The sequence below is a fragment of the Budorcas taxicolor genome, chromosome 15, assembly GCF_023091745.1.
Source record: "Budorcas taxicolor isolate Tak-1 chromosome 15, Takin1.1, whole genome shotgun sequence".
NCBI lineage: Eukaryota > Metazoa > Chordata > Mammalia > Artiodactyla > Bovidae > Budorcas > Budorcas taxicolor.
In genome coordinates, this window is record NC_068924.1 from 1,490,830 (window position 1) to 1,508,967 (window position 18,138).

The 18,138-nt window shown below is 36.3% G+C and overlaps 1 protein-coding gene across 1 annotated transcript in view; it reads right to left on the bottom strand.

Annotated features, from left to right (window-relative positions):
• Positions 1 to 18,138, bottom strand: part of GRIA4 (glutamate ionotropic receptor AMPA type subunit 4) — a 660,370-nt gene that overhangs the window by 74,268 nt on the left and 567,964 nt on the right. Inside the window, exons 6-8 of the mRNA XM_052652329.1 lie at positions 14,686 to 14,844; positions 9,528 to 9,695; positions 7,761 to 7,865 (exon numbers count right to left, since the gene is read on the bottom strand). Of these exons, the coding sequence (XP_052508289.1) occupies positions 7,761 to 7,865; positions 9,528 to 9,695; positions 14,686 to 14,844 (432 nt within the window). The remainder of the gene's footprint in view (positions 1 to 7,760; positions 7,866 to 9,527; positions 9,696 to 14,685; positions 14,845 to 18,138) is intronic.

Below are 18,138 nucleotides of genomic sequence, written 5' to 3' on the forward strand. Positions count from 1 at the left end.
TTCTCCAAGCTAGGCTTCAGCAATATGTGAACGGTGAACTTCCAGATGTTCAAGCTGGTTTTAGAAAAGGCAGAGGAACCAGAGATCAAATTGCCAACATCTGCTGGATCATGGAAAAAGCAAGAGAGTTCCAGAAAAACATCTATTTCTGCTTTATTGACTACACCAAAGCCTTTGACTGTGTGGATCACAACAAACTGTTGAAAATTCTGAAAGAGATGGGAATACCAGACCACCTGACCTGCCTCTTGAGAAATCTGTATGCAGGTCAGGAAGCAACAGTTAGAACTGGACGTGGAACAACAGACTAGTTCCAAATAGGAAAAGGAGTACATCAAAGCTGTATATTGTCACCCTGCTTATTTAACTTGTATGCAGAGTACATCATGAGAAATGCTAGGCTGGATGAAGCACAAGCTGGAATCAGGATTGCCAGGAGAAATATCAATAACCTCAGATATGCAGATGACACCACTCTTATGGCAGAAAGTGAAGAATTAAAGAGCCTCTTGATGAAAGTGAAAGAGGAGAGTGAAAAAGTTGGCTTAAAGCTCAACGTTCAGAAAACGAAGATCATGGCATCTGGTCCCATCACTTCATGGGAAATAGATGGGGAAACAGTGGAAACAGTGGCTGACTTTATTTTTCTGAGCTACAAAATCACTGCAGATGGTGATTGCAGCCCTGAAATTAAAAGACGCTTACTCTTGGAAGGGAAGTTATGACCAACCTAGACACCAACCTCTGCTAAAAAGCAGAGACATTACTTTGCCAACAAAGGTCCGTCTAGTCAAGACTATGTATGGGTTTTCCAGTGGTCATGTATGGATGTGAGAGTTGGACTATAAAGAAAGCTGAGCGCTGAAGAATTGATGTGTTTGAACTGTGGTGTTGGAGAAGACTCTCGAGAGTCCCTTTGACTGCAGGGAGATCCAACCAGTCCATCCTAAAGGAGATCAGTCCTGAGTGTTCATTGGAAGGACTGATGTTGAAAATGAAACTCCAGTACTTTGGCCACCTGATGTGAAGAACGACTCATTGGAAAAGACCCTTATGCTGGGAAAGATTGAGGGCAGGAGGAGAAGGGGACGACAGAGTATGCGATGGTTGGGTGGCATCACCGACTTGATGGACATAGGTTTGGGTGAACTCCGGGAGTTGGTGATGGACAGGAAGCCTGGCGTGCTGCAGTTCACGGGGTCGCAAAGAATCAGACAAGACTGAGCCACTGAACTGAACTGAACTGAAACTTCTTTCTTGAATTTCCAGATGCAGTTGATAAAACTCATGTTTTCAATGAAATGTATGCAATTGATCACAGGGAAGCCTGGTTTTCTCCAGTCCATGGAGTCGCAAAGAGTCAGATACAATTGAGAGACTAACAGCAACAACAAATTGCTTACTGGTCTGTATTCACTGTTTGTTCTAATATGTTTTGAAAGTCTTGTTTCCTTCAAGTTTTTACTGTCATGTTAGTATTTGTGAACATATTAAAATAAAATAAGCATTAGCACATAAAAAAGAAACACTATATTATTTATAAATATTGCAGGTATGCTGCTGCTGCTGCTAAAGTCGCTTCAGTCGTGTCCGACTCTGTGCGACCTCACAGATAGCAGCCCACCAGGCTCCCCCGTCCCTGGGATAATTAACAGAATATAGAAAAAATAATTTTTTTAATGTTTTGCCACATTGCTTAGTTTGATCCAAAATTATGAGTATAATTCAGCAGTTATTTTTAATTGCCCGTATGAATTTGAAACTGAAAGTCAAAGTCGCTCAGTTGTGTCTGACCCTTTGCACCCCAGGCCAGAATTCTCTAGGCCAGATTACTGGAGTGGGTAGCCTTTCCCTTTTCCAGGGGTCTTCACAACTCAGGCATCAAACCCAGGTCTCCCATATGGCGGGCAGATTCTTTACCATGTGAGCCACAAGGGAAGCCCAAGAATACTGGAGTGGGTGTCCCATCCCTTCTTCAGTGAATCTTCCCAACCCAGGAATTGAACTGGGGTCTCCTGCATTGCAGTTGGATTCTTTATCAACTGAGCTCTCAGGGAATTTGTGCTAACACAGTTAATATCAGTGAAAATTTTAATTAAAACAAAATAAATGTACTTTGAGAACTACCCTCTCCTCAACTTCTACATGTACTTAAAAAATAATTTAAAAAGCATGTCAGTTGCTTCCTGTTAATTTTCCTTTGCACATGACGGTTTACAACATAAAAATAGGTTTCACAGTTTAGTACTCCATTAAAATGCAGCCACCTTCCAGATCTCAGCAGCCCATTCTCTGGAAAAGCAAATTTTCTTTGTTAATGAGTTAATGAGTTTCCACAACAGAAAAACTATAGTTCTGAGACACATTCTGGAGAGTCTTCAGATGTTGACAAGACCTTGATATTTTGTACTTAAGGACAGCCTGTGGGTTCATGAGTATCTCTCTGCATCCCAAGAAAAATGATTTAGAAGTAATGGCAAATTAAAATAATAACCAAAAATTTACCCGACTGTATCTATTTATCTTAAATCTACTTGGAATTTTTGAAAAATTAATCCAAGTTTTGTGGTACAGAACCATGGTTTGTACATAGATGTCATGTGGGCCATGGAATTACTGTGAAGAAAGACAGTTCAGGGTGAACAATAGCTCAAAAGTCATTTCCTAAAGTAAAAGATATTAAAGTTTGTACCTAAAACCTCATGTGAAATATTTTTTCTCTCCAAGAACTCTTCCCATGCCTGATCTCATTTAAGTAGAAAAGTAGGCATGTTTTTTCTTCTAGAGACAGAAATTGGGTGAACAAGAGTTTTGTAATGCTCTTGTAATGTAAAAATGTAATGTAAAAATATGGCAAGTATTTAAATTGCTAAACTGTAGGAAATGTCAGAGAAATATTTGTCTTCTTTGGATTCCTAAAGATGAATTGTACACAAACATAACCATAATATAATGTATGAGTAAATATCTCTGTTTTTATGGTAGAGGCTTCCCTCATAGTTCAGTTGTTAAACAGTCTGCCTGCAATGCAGGAGACCCTGTCCTGGGTTAGGAAGATCTCGTGGAGAAAGGACAGGCTATTCATTCCAGTATTATTGGGCTTCCCTGGTGACTCAGATGGTAAAGAATCGCCTGCAATGTGGGGGACCTGGGTTTAATCCCTGGGTTGGGAAGATCCCCTGGAAGAGGGCATGGCAACCCACTCCAGTATTCTTGCCTGGAGAATCCCCATGGACAGAGGAGCCTGGTGAGTTCATGGGGTTGCTAAAGAGTTGGACACAACCGAGTGACTAAGCACCACACACAGCAAATATCTCTGTATTTACAGCAGACTTTGCCCTGCAATGTAGGGATTGAAGGGCCATGAGAAGCCTCTGTTTTACTCAAAGTTTGTTCCTGGGAGAGATGATTTGACTAGATCTGTCCTGAAAAACATGGCTTAATACTTATACCAACCTTGAGGAGAAAAGTTATGGGCCCTGGGACTGATAACATTTTGTGGCAGCTAAGAGAGCAGCTTTGAAGCTAGACAATGAGCCTTGGTCTCCACCCCAGCGCCATCTCTTTCTAGTTGAACATCCTTGTGCAGATTACTTAGTTTCTCTGAACCTTAATTTTCTCTTATATAAAATGAAAAAAATATGTCTAGTTTTCAGATTGCTGTAAGATTAAATATTAAAATGTACAAAAATTTTCCTTCATATGTCTGGCATATAATCTACTCTCAATAAATATAATATGTATGATTAACAAAGGTCTATCTAGTCAAAGCTATGGTTTCTCCAGTAGTCATGTATGGATGTGAGAGTTGGGCTATAGAGAAAGCTGAGCACAAAAGAATTGATATTTTGAACCTTGGTGTTAGGGAAGACTCTTGAGAGTGTCTTGGACTGTAAGGAGATCCACCCAGTCCATCCTGAAGGAAATCAGTTCTGAATATTCATTGGAAGGACTGATGCTGAAGCTAAAACTCCAATACTTTGGCCACCTGAAGTGAAGAACTGACTCATTTGAAAAGATCCTGATGCTGGGAAAGATTGAAGGCAGGAGGAAAAGGGAATGACAGAAGATGAGATGGTTTGATGGCATCACCGACTCAGTGGACATGAGTCTGAGTAAACTCTGGGAGTTGGTGATGGACAGGGAGGCCTGGTGTACTGCAGTCCATGGGGTCACAAAGAGTCAGACACGACTGAGCAACTGAACTGAACTGACCTTAAGAATTATTGAAATCATGGAAGCCTGGTTTTAGAGCATGTTTGTAACATCACTGAAATTCCGAGAAGATTCCAGAGTACTTAGGAACTGATACTTCAGAAAGAGCTTTATGGCTTCTGTTTAATGAGACTCTGGTTAATTTTCTGTTACAGAATACAGCGAACTGGTACTCGAACTCTCTGATCTATATTGTAAAGTAATTAACCTCCAATTTAAATAAATAAATTTATATTTAAAAAGAGAAATGAACTATGTGTGTATATATATATATATACAAAACAAACAAACAAAAATAGCTCCCTTATGGGCAAGTGTTCAGTTTATAAGAATGACTGCTCGCTTTTCAGACATACTGCCAAAACTCACCAGCTTAGTGTTTCTCACAGTAGTTCATTTTTAAGTTTGATATTCCTGACAGAATGCCCCAGAAAAACAAGGATAGATAAGTCTACACCAATTCACACTTCATATTTCTTTTAACAGTTTTAGACAAATATCAGCTGAGTGTAAAGATGTATTGTTCATTACTTTCCCAACTTATTTTTAAAATTTCTCCTCTAAAAACCTTAATTTTTGTTACCATCATGGTTCAATAGGCCATGAAAAGATTCACTGCTTTAAATATCTCACTTGATGTTACCACTAGTTACCACCAGCTTCCTTTTTCCGTTATTCTTTCTTTAATGAAGAGATCATTTTACTTTTTGTACTTACTGTTTTGGGAAATATGGACTGTCCTTTGCATTTTAGAAAGGTTCTACTTAAATGGCTAATTTTGCAGAATTTGATTTGTGATAGTCTGATTATACCAGTTAGTCAATATTCTTAGGGACTTGTAGAATATTCTGTCTGCTCCATAGGTAGCAGAGGGACTTAGCTTAAAATGGGCTTCTTCCTTTCTTGTTGCAGACTTTGTGCTACAGAGTGAGTAGAATCAGTGTTTGCATTAAATTTTTTCTTGGCCACGTATCTCTGTCCTTTTCTTCAGGAAGTACACTTAAAAGGGTGCATCATACAGCCTGCCTTTCAAACTGCCATTTTGTGTTCTACCCTACCTGATCTGGATCATATAGGCTCCTGCCTGCTCTGTATCGGCTGGCAGTGTGCACTCACAGCAATGCCACTAAAAAGGTGAAAGTCTGGAGATGGTTTTCATGGCAGTTTCAAATCGAGGAACACACACTATGACAGACTGGAGCAAAACACAACTTTGAAAGCCTTTACCATCTTCCAGTGTGTGACATTAATTATCCTGCCTCCAGCTTGTCTTTGGATCTTGCCTGTACCATTTCTACCTATTCAAACTCTAACTTCACACCCTCACTTTGAACCTCAGCTCCTCCATGCAGCCTTCTTTGATTTGTTTTCCTCCACCAGGAAGTGATCTCTTCTGCTTTAGGCTTTCCAAATGCTTTCTCTTTAACTGCTGTATTGAATTTACTATATTCTATCCTGCTAGAAAATAAACTCTTTTAGGGCAGAGTCTGCTCAAGTGGGTTAATGAGTAGAAAGCTTCTGAAGTCAGATATATCTGAATTAAAATCTTTGTTTTCTCATTTATAGACCTTAGACAAATAGCTATAATATATTGCACTGTAGCAGAAAGTGAAAAGGAACTAAAGAGTCTCTTGATGAAGGTGAAAGAGGAGAGTGAAAAAGCTGGCTTAAAACTCAGCATTCAAAAAACTAAAATCATGGCATCTCATCCCATCACTTTATGGCAAATAGGTGGGGAAACAGTGGAAACAGTGACAAACTTTATTTTCTTGGGCTCCAAAATCACTGCAGATGGTGGCTGCAGCCATGAAATTGAAAGGTACTTGCTCCTTGGAAGAAAATCTATGATAAATCTAGACAGTGTCTTAAAAAGCAGAGACATTACTTTGCTGACAAAGGTCCATCTAGTCAAAGCTATGTTTTTTTCCAGTAGTCGTGCATGGATGTGAGAGCTGGACCATAAAGAAGGCTGAGCACTGAAGAATTAATGCTTTTGAACTGTGGTGTTGGAGAAGACTCTTGAGAGTTCCTTGGATTGCGAAGAGATCCAGTCAGTCCATCCTAAAGGAAATCAACCCTGCATATTCATTGGAAGGACTGATGCTGAAGCTGAAACTCAAATACTTTGGCCACCTGATATGAAGAACCAACTTACTGGAAAAGACCCTGATGCTGGGAAAGATTGAAGGCAGGAGAAGACGATGATGAAAAATGAGTTGGTGGATAGTATCACTGACTTGATGGATATGAGTTTGAGCAAGCTCCAGGAGATGGTGAAGGACAGGGAAGCTGGATGCTGCAGTCCATGGGGTTGCAAAATGTCAGACATGACTGAGTGACTGAACAGCAACAACAACAATTGCACTATAATTTTCTCACTGGGAAAAGGGAGAAAATAGTGCTCCATTACAGGCTCATTGTGAGGATTAAATTGCACCAAGTCCAGTGCTTGGAACATAGTAGGTGTTTCATAAATTGTAACTATCAATGCTACATTAACACAGGAAAGTATATTGGGGAAAGTTTTTTTTTTTTTTTTTAACATCCAAGTGTTGAAACAGATAATTTTTAAATAAGATAAGTTGAACATATCTTTCTGAATCGTCTTAGCTAATGCTAGAGAAAAGGAATGTTAAAAAGTTATATGTTAGGTGTAGCAAAAGTTTATAGTCAATTTCTGTGGTGGAATTGTATTGCTCTAATATATAAAGAACTTTTTGGATGTTGAGAACATTGTTGATGCTTATGACGCTTAGTCACATCACAAGATGACCAATTATCTTCTGAAATCCAAAAGTATATCACCACCAGCTTTCTGAACAACCTCACTGGTCCCTCAGTTGAAGTATCTCTCTCTCTCTTCAACCTAACAGTAATCGTAATAATATTATCTTCCATCAACTCTTTTCTTTGAATGTTTATTTCAGGAACATTTAGCCTTCTATAATATGCCTATTCATTAGAAGTAGTTTTCTTGTTCTCTCTCTAATGGTTTCAGAAATGACTACATGAAAATGAATAAGTCTCTTACTTACATTGTGCGCTTTCCTGAAGAGTATATTATGGGTTTTCTGGGATTCTTTTTGTTAAGCCTTTAAAAAATTGCTTTTATTTTGGATAAGGAATATAAACAGTGAGTAAATAGTTCATTTCAGCTTTGGTACACCATTAACATCAATCATATGACACAATAATTTATTTCAGCATGACCCTTGACCCTTATCAACACAGGTTTGAACTGCTCAGGTCCACTTTTACACGGATTCTTTTCACAGTATATACCACAATACTACACAATCTGTGTTGGTTGAAGCCTCAGATGTGTAACTGCAGCAATGGATGAACCACATATATGGAGGGCCCATTATAATTTTGACACAGATTTTTGACTGTGTGGAGAGTTAGATTCCTTAAATCTCACTTTGTTCAAGGGTTAGCCACATTCACAATTTTTTTAAAAAATGTAGACTATCCAGCTATATTTCACCTATAAGATTTTAAAAATGTCAAATGCAAACTAAGAAGACAGTTCAAGTGTGGCTCACCTTTCTAGGTCCTGTGCTCTTTAGTTCGAACACATCCATTGTGTAATTGACCCTACGTCCATAGTGGTCAAATTGAACATTTCCTGTTAGTCCTTGAATTTGAACCTATGAATGAAAAAGAAAATCTACACATGTAATCATTTGCCATTTTACTTACAGAAATTCTTACTTTATCTGCTAGGCTTATGACTACACATAGGTGTGGAACTATAATCTATAAGCAACTCACTAAAAAAGCCGTGGGGTATTTGAGCTACTGGGATAGAATTCGATAGATGAATATCAAAGAAATATATAAGTGATTTTGTTATGTACTTGAAAGATAAATATGTTTTTATTATGAAGTTTCCATTGTACTTCTTCAATTTTGAAATATTATTTATAAGAATAAAAACATGGTTTCCTTTTTAGTTACTTTCAGTTTTATCTACACATCCATATAATGGTTAAACAACCCGATAACCAGAGCAGATCATATTTCTCCTTGCTAATGTTAAAATTAAGACATTCAGAAAAATAAACATATATTTGAAAATATTCAAGTGTACTTTATTCCTAATCCTTTTAATTCATTTAAACTTATGTTCTGAACCTGTGGCATTTCAGAACATTTAAAATGTATTACTAAAAATACACACATATTACAGTAATCATTTGTTAGTATAACTGTAAAAGACTAAAATAAATACTTAATCCAAGGTTACAAGGCAATTTGAAGGTCTATTGAGACAGTCAGTAGATTAGTAGTCTAAGACTGTATGCCAAATATTTCAGGTTCTTCCTCATTCTGGGTCCAAGATGGGCGTGCTCTTTATGGACCCTTTCTGGTTAGCTAGGTTTCTGTGACTCTTTCTGACAAAAGCGTTGTAAACACATGTAATGAGTGCTAAAGCATTTAATTGCCAATTAGAAACTTCCCTACAACTCTTTTCTTTTGCAGCATTCAAGATGGTAGCTGCTATGTCAGCTTGGGCCCCTGAGTGATAATAAAAAGCAGAGTGCCCCTACTAATCTGATGTGTGTCTGTGAGTGTGGAATCCTCCTTTACTGTTTTAAGCCACTGAAGCTTGGGGTTGTTTATTACTGTTACATAACCTAGCTTAATGGCTAAGCATCTACAGCATCTACATAACATATAAACACCAGTATTCTATCTAGTGGGCTTCCGAGGTGGCACAGTGGTAAAGAAGCTGTCTGCCAAACAGGAGATGTGGGTTCGATTCCTTTGTTGGGAAGATCCCCCGGGGGGAGAAATGGCAAACCACTCCAGTATTCTTGCCTGGGAAATTCCATGGACAGAGGATCCTGGCAGACTACAGTCCATGGGTTCACAAAGAGTTGGGCATGACTTAGTGAATAAACCACTACCTCCACCATTCTATCCAGTATCCTATGTAGAAATGTCTCAGAAATGATAATGGCTCAACATATTAAAATGGAAATTGTAATATATAGGTATTTGCCAATAGATTATTTTGTTTTCCTGAATACTCCATTTAAAAAGGACAGTGAAATAAATTGAAGGCTTCCCAGGTTGTTCTAGTGGTAAAGAACCTGCCTGCCAATGCAGGAGATATAAGAGATGCAGGGTTGGGAAGATACCCTGGAGGAGGGCATGGAAACCCACTCCAGTATTCTTGCCTGGAGAATCCCATGCACCCTGGCAGGCTGCAGTCCATAAGGTTGCAAAGAGTTGGACACAACAGAAGTGACTTAGCACACATGCACATGTGAAACAAACTGAACATAAATAAAATTGTGAGTTACCTGTTTGAGTGTCCTCTCCATGTCAATTCCCTGGCCCCATGGAGCAGCTGGATTTGCCAGACAATCTCCAGCATTTCCTCTCCTGGAAATATCAATTTTCTGTCTTCTGAGACTTCGGAATGTTTCAGCCATCACAAGTACTCCATCATAAGTCAGAGCAGATGTATACTAACAAAATTAAAGTAAATATAATGGTAAAATGTTAAATTCTTATCAATCTTTAGGATTCGTCTGGGGACTCTGTGGGTTTTTGACATAAAGTACCATGCTGTCTGAAGGGCAGATAAATTACTGCCCTTAATTTAACTTCCCCTTAAATTAAATTCCTTTAATTTAACTTTAATTAATTTCCTATAGCTGCAGAAATTTCTACTTTTGCCTTATCACAAACACTGTATATCAGTTCTTACCACTATGATTTTAAAAAGGAAAAAACATACTCTGTAAAATAGAAATTCTATTGCACAGCTTTCCATCAGTTGGGAGAAGCAAACCCTCTAGGTGAGGTCTTTCTGTTGTGTCCAAGAAGAAACAGCTAATGTATTTCTTAAAAAGATTAAATGCAGTATTTCCACAATCTACCTTGTAATCTCTTGCTGTGGGTGAGCCTCAGAAGGGCTGGGTATTTCACTCTTTCCTTCTCTCAATGTCCATCAGGTTTTCCTTAGATTTCATATATATTTTTTGACTTAAAGTGTTTATCTCTGTCTAGTTTTTCAGAAGAATGAATGAGAATACTTACTGTTACTTTAAATATAGGGTACCTGAAGTAACATCTACTTATTTACCAAATGTATATGCACATTGCTAAATAAACATGAGTACTGTTATGCCCATGCCTGCAGAGTGTGCTCAGGAAGGTTAGATCACTTCTCTAAGTTTCTATTGTAACTTAGATCAAAGTGGAGAAATGAAATATAGATCATCTGTTTTCTGATGATCTTCCGTGCTTCTCTTTGAGAAAAGAGAAATAATCTCAGGAAAAGATTATTAAGGTTAAGAGAGAAAATGAAGAAAAACTGAGAAGAAACTGTGGTTTGTTTAATCTGAAAATCAAGAGAACAAGGAATACTTATAAAATCTGTTTACAGAATTCCTAATCATATGAAAAATATGGTACGATTTTCTTGAAGTGTGGCAGAGCATCAACCACTGATCATGATGAAAAACTACATTTTCTCTTTCAAGAATTTTATATATGCACAATTCTATATGATTAACACATTTTAAGCTTATTCTAAGGGTAGTTTTGTGTCATGGAACATGGAAGATGATCTTGATTTGCTGCTTATAAATTAAGAAAAATCATTAGAAATTTAAATTGTAGAAAGTAAACTTAGGCAATATGACTATTGAGTATAGCAATCAGTTTTCCCAGGAAGGACTGAAATACAGATAAGATAGAGAATACAAACTCTAACAAAGAACTTTTCAATGGTAAAGAATCTAATTAAAGCTTCATCAGAAAGATTTATATGTGACATATTAATTATAAGTCTTGCTATATATTCTTCAAGGACATGAAAAAATGGACTTAAAGATAAGCATCAGTTCAGTTCAGTTCAGTCGCTCAGTCGTGTCCTACTCTTTGCGACCCCATGAATCGCAGCATAATTGGAGTGGTATAGTTGATGAAAATTAAGATACTTAACCAAAAATGGATATACCTCCTCCCCTGCCTGGACCAACATACTTTTGGGTAGAGAAAGCCATCTAATCATCTTTCTGGATGGCAAGAAAAGAAAAACAAGCATTGACACAGAAAAAAAAAAAAGCAATGCTAGCATTTTAGGATCAAGAGAGAAAAAAAGAAAACTATTGTTGTTTTTCTAAATGGGAGAAAAAAGCTGAGAAGATATGACATCAGAAAAGCAAAAGCACTTGCTGTGTTTAAAAAGTCCATTCATTTTAATGAAACAAGTGAACTACAAAAGAGAACAGATATCGTACAGACTGGAGCAGAGCAAAGCGGATATTTAGCCAGTGGGAAAGCCTTTTGACAGGTCATAGAGCTGATAAATGGAAAGAAGCAGTAGTTAAAATTGGTTTTACTTTTTAAAAGGATTTCATTATTTTCTATGAGTCCTATTGTGCAAGTCCAAGAAATCATATTTATGGGCACATATGCCCATAAATTTCTAGATGGAATCTAGAAATTCTTATTAAACATGCTCTTCATTTTGGAGGTAAGGCACACTTCCCTGGTAGCTCAGATGGTAAAGAATCCGCCTAAAATAAGGGAGATCTGGGTTTGATCCCTGGTTTGGGAAGATACCCTGGAGAAGGAAATGGCAATCCACTCCAGTATTCTTGCCTGGAGAATTCCATGGACTGAGGAGTCTGGTGAGTTACAGTCCATGGGATCGCAAAGAGTTGGACACGACTGAGCAACTAACACTAACTGAAACTATGTGTTGACCTAGAGCTATTTATTGCTTTAAGCAGTGATTAGAATGATGGGATGAATTCTGTTTATCAAAGATTGTATATAAAAAGGTATAGTTTGGTGGAATCATAGTGCAGTAACAGGGGTCTGGGTTTTTAGAAGAAATAACTACATGAATTCTAATTCCATTCATAGTTTTATGGAAATGTGTAGTATGTTTTCTGTTTACAAAGTACAAAACAGAACAAAATAAAATAAAATAATGACTATTTTCGGTGTAGTTGTGAGGATAAAATTTCATATTATATCAGAGAGTTCTTTGAAAAGTGTGCTAGACACTGGCTAGGAACTGTGACAACTACATGTGTGTGAAGTCACTTCAGTCCTGTACTACTCTCTGCAACCCCATAGACTGTAGCCCACTAAGCTCCTCGACTGTGGGATTCTCTAGGCAAGAATGCTGGAGTGGGTTGCCATTTTCTCCTACAGGGAATCTTTCTGGCCCAGGAATCAAACTCATGGGTCTAATGTCTCCTACATTGGCAGGAAGATTCTTTACCACTAGTGCCACCTGGGAAGCCTACACAGATGGCCCAAAGGTGTAGTGTTAAAGTCCTGTCTAGTGTTCCTGAGTGCAAGAAAGCTGTGATGTGCTTTATAGAGAAAATATATGTTCAATAAGCTTTGTTCAGGCTTGAGTTATACTGCTACTGACTGTGAATTCAATTAATATTAACTGATTGACAATATCTTAAATAAGATATGTTTAAACAGAAACACACATATAACAAAGTGTATGTGTTGATTGGTTGACAAAACTGTTGTGCCTAACTTTGTAATTTTCCTTAGAAGTAAGGGTTCAATATTCGCTCATTCAGTGTTCATGGCAGCTTTATAGAATGTAACTACCATAAATAATGAGAACTGACTGTATGTATTTATTAAATGGTCACTGGATACCTAGCATACTAAGATAGCTGTGAAAAATAAAACAAAGTGCCCAAAGCTATGACATAGATAAGTCTGGTTGGAGATTATCAAATGGTACACCTTATGATAGGCTAAAGGCAAAAGAGGGAAGGAATAACCACACCAGTGTATCTGGACAGAAGGACCACAGTGGACAAATATTATTACACATTGTCACTGAAATTAAAACAAAACAAAACAAAACAGTTACAAGGAACCACAAGACACTGCCAAGAAGTTTGAAGCCCATTCTAGATACTGAAATTCTCAGGATAACAAGGACTTGAATAGATGGTTTATAGAATAAATGCTGAGATTAAAAAAAAATAGCTGAAAAATATGTGAGAAAGAAAGAGAAGAAAGAGAAGGGCAAGACTCTCTCTACATACACTGATGAATAATGGGAGGAACATGCTGTAAAGGAAATTATTCAGATGAGTTTGGAAGGAAGCTTGATGCTTGTTTTTCCTTGTGTGTTAATATTTGAAATAATTGAGTCTTCGGGATAATTTTCCTCTGAGCCAGCTTGAAAGAAAAGTGGACTGAAAGACTTCTTAAGTTTCTTTTTATCCTGAAGGTGGTGTGCATCTTGAAGATATTTTTGCTTTTTAATATGCTTTCATATGTATTATCTAAGCTTGCAAAGTGGTGCAATATAGTGGACAATGCTCTTGTCTAAGGCTCAAGGAGTTCATAACTTGGTCCTGGGCAAACATTTCACAAATCTGGTCCTTAACTCAAGGACAATCAATTAACATACCATTTAATATCTTGCATTTAGAAATTTGTAAAATCAGGAGGTGGACTATAGTGCTTGACACCTAGCAGATACTCAGTAAATGCTTTCTTTTGAAAGTAGTGAAAATGGTATGACTAGCCAAACTGCTATACTACACAGAGGAAATTGACAAAACTGGAAGAACTGAGATTTTCTACTGTAGATTATAGTTTTCTAGGCTTCAAATTCCAAATTATGTTTGAAACTTTTTACTTGGATATACTGTCAATGAGAGATTAGTAAAAGTTGTTTAAATGATGATGTCTTATTATCAGTTCAGTTCAGTTCAGTCACTCAGTCATGTCTGATTCTTCATGATCCCATGGACTGCAGCATGCCAGGCCTCCCTGTCCATCACCAGCTCCTGGAGTTTACTCAAATTCATGCCCATTGAGTCGGATGGCATTACCAACTCAATATCTTATTATGGAAAAGCTCAAAACCACTAAGTTAGAGTTTAAGAAACATTATGTCATTATCTACATGATATCGAAGGAATTTATCTTTTCAGGAGAGATAAAAACGTGCTTATGATCAGAAATTTACCAACTCCCTTTGCAAATATCAATAACATACTTCTGCAATGTCTGTCAGATAAAATTAAACAATTTGACATTTCACTGTTAAATTGAAAGAGAAATTTTGCAGAAGCTATATATTTTACATTTTTTACCACTTTCCTCACTTATTGTAAATCATTTTGCAAATATAGTTGTTTTCTGAGTGGAATAGTTACTAGTGGTTATTCACATTTGAAATAATTTTAAAAATATATAATTTATTCAGGGACATTCACATGCAAATTAATAATAATAATAATAAACTACTTAAGAAATGGCTAACATCTCCTCCATAAAATATAAAAATTTAGAAAATATTGACTTGTGTGACAAATAGTGACAAAATATTTCTGTGCCAGGCAACACTATGCCTGACAAAATATTACTAGAAGAACTGTAGAATGAACTTTCTACCTTAAATTTTAAAAAGTACTAAAAATACATAAGATAAAAACAAATAAATACCTTTGGAGGTGTCTCAGATCCTGGATATTCTCTCTGATCTAGTTTCTTCCAGCGATCCATTAATTTGGTCACCATAGGTGTATTAAAATCTACCAACTGGAATCCTGTAACATTGGCTCCACCGTGTATAAATCTCTCAAGAGAAATATCCTTGAATCCCTATAAAAATCAGTATGACAGTTTGTTAAGCTTAGTTAATTATTGGAGTTAATAGCTAACATTTTGGCTACTCAATGTTAACATGAATTGATAACCAATATGATTTAAAAGTGATGGCTATAAACAACTGGAAGATTATGTCAATGTTGACATAATAACAATTATGTCAATTTAGCTGTTAAATTCTGTCATTCAAAATCTAATGCATGACACCACATCAACAACAACAACAAAAAAGACAAAAATCACATGATCACCTCACCAGATATAGAAAAAACATTTGACAAAATTCGCCATCCATTCATGATAAATATTCCCATCAAAGTGAATATAATGGACACATATATCAACATAAAAGCTATTTGTGACAAACCCACAGTCAACATAATATTCAATGGTGAAAAGCTGAAAGCCTTCTTGCTAAAATTTGGAATAAAACAAGGATGCCCACTGTCACCTCTTCTATTCAACATACAATTGAAAGTCCTAGCCACAGCAATTAGACAAGAAAAAGAAACAAAATGTTATTCAAATTGGTAGGGAAAAGGTAAAGTTGTCATTATCTGCAGATGACATGATATTATATATAGAAAACTCTAAAGATTCCACAGAAAAACTACTAGAACCGATAAAAAATAAATTTAGCATGGTAATAGGATACAAGATTAACATACAGAAATCTGCTGCATTTTTAACACTAATAACACATATCAGAAAGTGAACGTAAAAAAATTATTAGATACATCAAAAAAAAACTTAAAATACCTGGGCATAAACTTCACCACAGAGGTGAAAGACTTAAATGCTAAAATCTATAAAACAATGATAAAGGAAACTGAAGATGATTCAAAGAAATAGAAAAATAACCCATGCTGTTAGATTGGAAGAGTTAATATTATTAAAATAGCCAACTACCTAAAGTAATATACAGATTTAATGAGATCCTTATCAAATAACAGTGACATTTTTCACAGAACTAGAATGAATAATCCTAAAATTTATATGGAGCCACAAATGACCCAGAATTAAAAAGCAATCTTGAAGAAAAAGAACAATGGTGGAGGCCTAACTGTCTCAAACTTCAGACAGTAATATAAAGCTACAGTAATCAAAACAGCATGGTCTTGGCACAAAAACAGACATATGGGTCAATAGAACAGAATAGAGAGCCCAGGAAGAAACCAACACAACCTACAGTCAGTTAATCTTCAGTGAGACAGCCAAGACTACATAATGGAGAAAAGGAAGTCAATTTCTTCAGCAAGTGGCTTGGGAAAGCTGGACAGCTGCATATAAATCAATGATGTAAGAACATGCCCTCACACCATACATAAATATAAACTCAGAATGGCTTAAAGATTTAAATACAAGACCTGATCCCATGAAACTCCTAGAAGAAAACATAGGCAAAACCATCTCTGACATAAATTGAGCACTATTGCCTTGGTTAGTGTCTGAAAGCCAAAAAATAAAAAAAATAAAAAAAAATAAAAGCAAAAATAAACAAATGGGAACTAATCAAATTTAAAAACTTTTGAGCAGCAAAGGAAATCATAAACAAAATGAAAGGGCTACCTACAGGGGGGAAGAAAATATTTGCAAATGATGTGACTGACAAGGACTTAATACAAGTGCTCATACAGTTTAATATCACAAAGACAAGCAACCCAATCAAAAAAAATGGGCAGAAGACTCATACTGACATTTTTCCAAAGAAGACATTCAGATGGTCAAAAAACACATGAAAAATGCTCAACATTGCTTATCATTAGAGAAATGCAAATCAAAATCACAATGAGGGATCACCTCACACAAGTCAAAATAGACATCTTCAAAAAGTCTACAGATATTAAATGCTGGTAAGGGTGTGGAGGAAAGGGAGCCCTCTGACACTGTTTGATGGGAATGTAAATTGGTATAACCACTACTGAGAACAGTATGGCAGTTCCTTAAAAAACTAAAAATAGAGTTGCCATATGATTCAGCAGTTCTACTCTTGGGCATATATCTGGAGAAAATTCTAATTTGAAAAGACATCTGCACACCAGTGTTCATAGTGGCATTATTTATAATTACCAAGACATGGAAACAACCTAAATGTCCATCACAAATGAATGAATAAAGAAGATATGGCATATACACATTATGAAATATTGCTCAACCATAATAGAAAGAATGCATGCAGCAACATGCATGGGCCTAGATATTATCATACTCTGTCTGAATTGTCACATAGAGAAGGACAAATATCATATGATATCACTTGTATGTGGAATTAGAATAAAATAATACAAATTAATTCATTTATAAAACAGACTTAACAGACATAGGAAGCAAATATATGTTTACTAAAGGTGGAGAGGTGGGAAGGATAAATTAAGAATTTGGGATTAATAAATATATACTACTACATACAAAATAGATAAACAGTATGCTAACATATATAATAGGGAACTACATTCAATATTTTAAAATAATCTATAATGGAAAATAATCTGAAAAATATATATATATAAATACATATATACACACACGCATGAGTATGTGTATAACTGAATCACTTTTCTTTACACCTGAAACTAACACATTACAAATCAAGTATATTTCAATTAAAAAATATAACACATGAGAAAAGGATAACCCTGTATGCAAGACAGCAAAAGAGACACAGATGTATAGAATGGTCTTTTGGACTCTGTGGGAGAGGGAGAGGGTGGGATAATTTGGGAGAATGGCCTTGAAACATGTATAATATCATATAAGAAATGAATCGCCAGTCCAGGTTCAATGCAGGATACAGGATGCTTGGGGCTGGTGCACTGGGATGACCCAGAGGGATGGTACGGGGAGGGAGGAAGGAGGGGGGTTCAGGATGGGGAACGTGTACACCCGTGGTGGATTCATGTTGATGTATGGCGAAACCAATGCAATATTGTAAAGTAATTAGCTTCCAATTAAAATAAATAAATTAAAAAGAAAGAAAGAAAAGGATATAAATGTTTCTAGTTCAGTTCAACTCAATTTAACAAGTATCAGTATTTCTGAAAAGCTCTGAGTGCCTTTTATGAAGCATGGAGGAGGATTCAGGAGATGAATGAAAAGCATCAAATATAAGACACCTAAGCAGACACGTGTCTTATGGGAAAATGTGTCTTATAATAATATTAAGATTTTATGGTACTCTGAGTCTGTGATGTGTAACACTTTTCACGGAGGTTCAGCTTAGATACAAAGTGGTTTAAAAGAAGATAGAGATAGTGTTTTGAGACAGAGAGAGTGAAAGCTTTGATTGTA